A 6,982-nucleotide genomic window follows, 5' to 3' on the forward strand; every position below is an offset into this window, starting at 1 on the left:
ATTTCCTATAGTCGATTTTAGTTAGTACAGGGGGCGAAATGAAAACAAGCTTTTTTTAAGTAAAATAGGGAAAATTTCAAAAACTAATTAATCGATTTGAAATTTTCAGGAATTATTTTACACATGATTGGCTACGTACCTCGAGCAAATTTTTTTGTTGAGAATTTCATACGTTTTATACAATAAAATTATCAAAAAAATTAACATTTATTGTAATTTTGATACCTAAATTTTGGACGCGTATGATTTTGTAATTTGCTATCTATTGACAATTTTGGTACGTGCCATTGCGACACTCATACTAATCAAATATCTTCGTGAATTTTTTGTTTCAAACGAATAGTTTTAAGGATCCAATTTTCTGTGCAAACTAAACATTTTTTTCTTAATATTTTTTTCCATTAACTCTTTTCCTAAAAGTGTTTTTTTGCTGTTCAGATACCGTCGTATGACTCGAATTCACATTGCCTGTGCGTCGTCGGTGAAGTTTATTGTTGGTGGCAAGATTATAATTCGAACATCGTCTCGTCGCTTGGCTCTTCTCCGCGATCGACCACAGTGGAAAGCAATTACACTTCATCTCTGGAAATGAGGACGGACATTATGGAAGATTTTGAGGCTTCCGGAAATTTTGACTCGTCAGTCAGCCAGCAAGGACACATAGAAATTAACACCACTTTGTCAGTCACAACGTCTTCTGTACCGACCATTTGCCTTGTGATGGGTATTAATTTTTATTCTTTCTAATTAATTATCGTAATATTTCAATTTAATAAATCTTAGACCAGTATTCATAGTCGATTCTTATTTCAAGAATAATTTCTTGAATAATGTCTTAAGACGTTAATATGATTTTGAATATAAGAACTGACTATGAATATCACCCTTTTAAGAGAATTTTTGTTAGATAATATATATTATTTTATGAAATAATATATGTATATATAAATATATTACACTTATTTATTTTATTTAATTTTAATAGCTTTCTAGATTTTTGTATTATTTATTTTCCAAATTGTTTTTATTATAGCATAATTATTATATAAATGTTTGAAGATTTAAAATTTTGTTTTAAAATTTACTTCTCTCGTACTCTACATCATCTCAGTACACACAATAGTACGTTTAATATTCATAGTATCTCGACGCAAGATAAAAGCGTGAGCCTTTATATACTTTAAAAGCCTATATTTTCTTTTATGTATTATAAAAGCTGCGCGTTCATATGAATATATGCGGTTCCGGCCTTTTTATACAAAATTCGTATACCATGAAACTTGAATTATAGGGAGAGAGTATCGACAGGGTGAGATACTACCACATTCAACCGGGAACTGCGTCGAATGCAGCTGCGGATCCGAAGGCCGCATCGAATGCTCGCCAAAAGACTGTGTGGCACTACGACCTGAGATATTAGTTGCACATGATAAATCCGAGGTACCCGACGGCGATTTCGAAGTTTTTAACTTAGTGCGGAATTGGGATATCGACGAAAATTTCTAAAGTGTCTGATAACGAGTCATACAAACTTGCTCAGTTCTGATTGCTGCGATATTATTAACGTTGCCGAAAGGCTAACTTCTCGTTTAATTAAACGCAACTTCAAAAACCATTCAAATGTGAACAGATATTTGCAAATGAAAATAGATCCTTGAGAGTAGATTGATTCTCGAATGGATCCGGATTATCGAAATTGAATGAAAAAAAAGTAAGAAGTATAGAGATTTGGTGTTTATATAGTTTATTGCGATCAGCACGAATAATTGAATAACATTTATATCAAACTCTTCTTAATATTTATTTAAATATAATCTCGGACTTTTTAAATAATAAAATATTTTGATTACGAGATTATAGAATTAGAGAATTCGCTTGACGATTTTTGACACTAAGAATAATCGTTTTTTGTTTTATAAGGAAGAATTGTTTTTTTTTCGATCAAGGATGTGCCTTCAATTATTTGTCATATACGTCATGGATAAAATCAAAACGGCGTAGAAGGCATAGTCCTAAAATAACTAGTCTAGATTTTTTTTTTATAAAACTTTCAACGAGTGAGAAAAAAGAGCCTATTTTAAGAAATATATTTTACGTAGATATCCTCTAATCCATTAAAGTTTTCTTTCCGAAATGCAAGTAGATTAAATACTTTTTATATAAAAATCTTTTGATAAATTAATATCCAACTATTTCAAGCCTATCCAATTTCTCCGAAGCCAAAACGTAAATCCATCGACGCAAAAAAATCAATATGGATAAGATTTCGGAGACTGTAAAGAGTCGATACGTGTCTGAGCGCTTATCAACATTTTATCAGAATCGGCTTAAGGTTTTTGCCATCCCTAGGTAGATGAAATCCTTGCCGCCTCTATTCAATTCTCCAATAATCGTATGCTCATAACGAATAAAAAAAGATTTATGCAAGGAAATAGCTTAGCTTTATTACTTTCACGCATACAGTACATGCGTACATTTTATTTTTTTATATTTGAACTTTACGCGCTTTTTTCACAGCAAACTCATTGATTGTATAATTTTCTCAATCGTTATTCGCGTTTAGCAAAAAATGGTTATTTTTTAAAACTCCTTTTAAAGAAAAATGCTATCTTTCTAAACTTGTCGCCTCTAGACATAGCCTAAATTAATCTATAGTACTAATATGATACTTTACAGTCCATGAAATCTTACTTACATTAAATTTTTTGCATCAATGATTTTACGTTTTGACTCCGCGGTTCATATTGGACAGGCTTGATCCATTTTATTAATTGTAAAAAATAAAGCTTATTATTTTTTGTTTAAGTAATATATGAAATTTCTTCGTTTTAATTTATTCGATTTGCATCCAATTTGTACGTCTAGTAATTAATTCAACAAGTAGAAAATTCGTGTCTGTATAGATTCGATATAAGAATGTTTTTGTAGACGACGGCCTATAAATTAATCATAACACATGTACGTCAGCCCGCCTTATGTACATGTGAGAAATGCTATTGAAAATGAGCTTAGCCATTACTAGTCACAATAATACAACGTAAAAGATTGAACAATACTCTTCGTCATACCTCATATCCTAATAGATGCATAATCAAATATTGTAGTGGAGATTGTGTAATTTATGTCACATATATGTACATATATATGTGAAATGATGTATACCGTCATTATATAATCTTACATATTTATTACATATTTATAGAATAATGCAAATAATAACGAAAATCCCTTGTTGCAACAGTTTACATAACATAAGAGATTGAACGAAAAACGTAGTCAAGTGAAAAAAAATCACAGAAAGAGAGCTAAGAAAAAGAACATTTAACAAAATTCCTAACATTTAATATATACCACAATATATGCACAATATATATATTACATATAATATATACTTTGTATCATATATATAAATATCATATAAATACAATATGTTTGATTTAAATGTATACACTCAGTTATTTTTTTTATAAATATAGAGTTAAAGAAGATAAGAAAATTTTTTGAAAAATTATTTTGTTTAAGAAGATCTGTACAATGATTTAAACAAAAGTTCTAAATAATTTTTTTAGTAAAAACTTTTACTAGAAATATTTTGTTTCTTATAACTAAAAAAACGACATAAGTAACAATATCTCATGAATAGCTATCGAAAAATTACATTTTATCGTAATAAAATTACATTATTGAATTTATCATAAAATATATTACAAAATATAGATATGTTATTCTAAGAAGATAAAACTGCTATTGAAAGCATTTCTTTAAAATGATTTAAAAACTTTTATTTGAAGTCACATAAATCTTCTTAAACGAAATATCTTTTATTTGAAAGAATTGATTATAACTCTATTATTAAAAAAATAACTAACAATAAGTTTATATACTTAATCAAACACATTGTATAATTATATATGATATTTACTATTATAGCATTATATTATATCACATATATAGAATAATCTATAATTATAATATTTTAATTATAATTAATCATATGATATACTAAAAAAACTGAAGTATTAAGAAAGAATATAATAATACCGCATATAACCTGTATTACGATAATATGCATTTAAGATTGCAGTTAGATAATATTTTTAGCATGTCAGGACCAAATAACCTCTCTTACTCTTCTTAACTCTCGCCCTCAATTTTCTTACTCTCACATAATAGCATGCATAGAATGAAAATATCGTTTAATCATGTGCATAACGACATTTTTATCCTAGGCAGGTGTGGCTAATGTGAAATAATGAGGAAAAATCAGCAGAGAAAATTTAAAAAATGTGAAAGTTTAAAGACTTAAAGTTACAGAGGTGCTAAGAGATAATAAGAATACGGAGGTTTGATTGTATTCGACTACAGTTTTATATAAGTATAAACCGCGATGTTTACTTTTGTAAACACTGTTTTTATGTTCAGTTTTGTAAATACTCCCTAGCTAGTTGAAAATATTTCTTACGGCTCGTGGATATGCGTACAAAATAGTCGCATAGTCTGAGTGCCATTTTTGCATAGACGATAGCGACGTAGTAATTTATAAGCGACTTTGTTAAACATATATGAAGGATATTTCCAGAATGTTTTTTATCGTATTGGAAAATTATTTTTTAATATAAGTCATATCGATAACGAGTTCAATATTTTTTTTTCGTAAGGAACCCACGCAATATATGAAAGTGATAGAACTGTATAATTATGTACTTTTGCGACGATGACAAAAAAGAAATCGATTGTATAATTAAAGATAATTAAATTAGATAATTAGTAATCTCTAATGTGATATATACATCACGAAGGTAATTTTATCTAACAAATTTACAAGTTTAGATCGAAGAATTGTTCTTTCGTAAGAACTCTGATGGAATGTTTGATTACTGTTATTAATTTTGATAGTTAGAATTATAATATAAATGACAAATTTATTTTTCAACATTTATTTTTAACAATGGAGGAATGGATAAATATAAAAAAAGTTAGATTTCGCCTTCCTTTGTCTTTATCAATTTTTAAATAGTAGATAATCTTATGTCGAATAATAAAATTTAAATAAATAAGAAAATAATTGCCCTAAAATTAAAGAATTATTCTCTGAAATCAATTTAAAACTTTTTAGATATTCGTTTTTAAACAATTTAAATTTTTAAACAATTTAAATAATATTTAAACAATTTTAAACAATTTTTCATGCATTTTAAAAAATTTTTCATTATCTCTTGCATGAACAAAAATTAACAGTTGTAATATTTAAATTAATTTTTATTATTTATTATCTTTTTCGTTACGAAGAAACGTATTACAGATATGTATCAGTTTCTGCTTATTCTTTTTTATTCTTTTAGAATGAAATATTCGATAATAATTTTACATTGTTACAAAAAGATCTTAAATAGAAAGTTATGGAAATGATATTTTTGAATATCTTTCTATGCAAGGATTAGTTATAATTGAAAATTAGTTACTGAAAAGAAAATTAGTTACAAAATATCTTCTAATTACTGACAATCTCCAATTCGTTGTAACCAAACCAACCATAGTATAAAATCTCAATATAAATTCTGTCAATATTTTATTATATAAAATATAATATATAAAAATATAATAAAATGTTTTAATCGAATTGAAATGCAAACATGTCGCTTTCTTATTTTAAAAGTGACAACTAAACAAATAAAATTTCCCAGAAAAAAGAAAATATTTTTCAAACTATTTTTTTAATTGAAAATTATTGATTAAAAATCAAATAATATTGGAAAAAATGTATTCTTAATATGATCAAATGTCATTTTTATTATTTTATAACGTTTAAAAACTACTTTTTTAGCTGTTACTTTTTTTAAACTACCATTTTTTAATTATAACAATTTTGAAGATTTTTTTTATAAAGTTTTTATAAAGTTAGTTCACTTTTGACGATTGAAATAATGTTTATTTAATTAATTCATAATAAAAGCTTGAAAATCACATTTTTTAAGTAAAGAAACGATGCTCTGAAATTACAGTTTTAAAATATGTAAGTTATTTGTTATTTGAATCATTTTTATAAAACGAAAATGTTTTGACTAATTATCAATTGCTGCACATATGATCTCTAGTAGAATTTTAGCTGCTTCTTGAACTTGCATCTTACAATTTAAGAATTCTAAATTTACCTTCTTTTACAATTTTCTTTTATATCTCATCATTTGTGATGTACGACATTTAAATTAGAACTGTTGGAAAAGAGAACAATCTTCATAATAAATATCATCTCACTCGTAACTCATCCTTATTAACTAATTTTTATTAAATAATTGTTTAGAAGTTTATTGACAGAATTTATAATTGTGTATGGTATCCTTCTGTATGTACCTGTAAATCTTTTAGAAAATTCCTCGCAAGAAAGTGGCACATCATCGCGGGACCATTTTAATAAAAATAAGTAGATCATCTATTATTTTTTGCTTTTGTTCACACTTGAATAATGATCTCGTACGTCTTCCAATTATCTTACGTAGAATTGTATCTGTATCGTGTTCCTGCGATTATACACATGTCTTCACAAAAAAATTGTATTCGAAATAAAGAAAGATCTTATGACACATGTGTGAATATTTATATTTTACCATCTTTCAATAATATATATAGTTTATTTTATTTTCTTCGTAACATTATATGTATATTAGATCTGTTTTTATTCTTGCACTCTTTCTCGCTTTTGCTAAATATCAAATATATACTATTCTCACTTTAAGTTTCAAAATTATATACTACTTCAATCACAGAAAACATCAGCCTTATTATTAAATATTTTGAATATATATATAAAAGGAATTACCTTTTATTTTATGCATTCATACTGACCCTTGTAAATTGGCATCTTAAATAAAATTGATGAATCCCAAATACGATAATCCCGATTTTAATTGGACAATCATAGTTGAAATGGAGGAGAAAAAATATAATGATTTACTTTCAATATAATCCTAATGTAATTTTATAA

At 26.4% G+C, this 6,982-nt stretch overlaps 1 protein-coding gene across 1 annotated transcript in view; it reads left to right on the top strand.

Annotated features, from left to right (window-relative positions):
- The window catches only part of LOC108687685, a 9,582-nt gene extending 8,076 nt beyond the window's left edge, over window positions 1–1,506 (top strand). Inside the window, exons 3-4 of the mRNA XM_018193598.1 lie at window positions 439–724; window positions 1,292–1,506. Coding sequence (XP_018049087.1) covers window positions 439–724; window positions 1,292–1,506 — 501 coding nt within the window. The remainder of the gene's footprint in view (window positions 1–438; window positions 725–1,291) is intronic.
- Window positions 1,507–6,982: the final 5,476 nt, after the last annotated feature.

Source organism: Atta colombica, unplaced genomic scaffold (genome assembly GCF_001594045.1).
Source record: "Atta colombica isolate Treedump-2 unplaced genomic scaffold, Acol1.0 scaffold210, whole genome shotgun sequence".
Taxonomy (NCBI): Eukaryota; Metazoa; Arthropoda; class Insecta; order Hymenoptera; family Formicidae; genus Atta; species Atta colombica.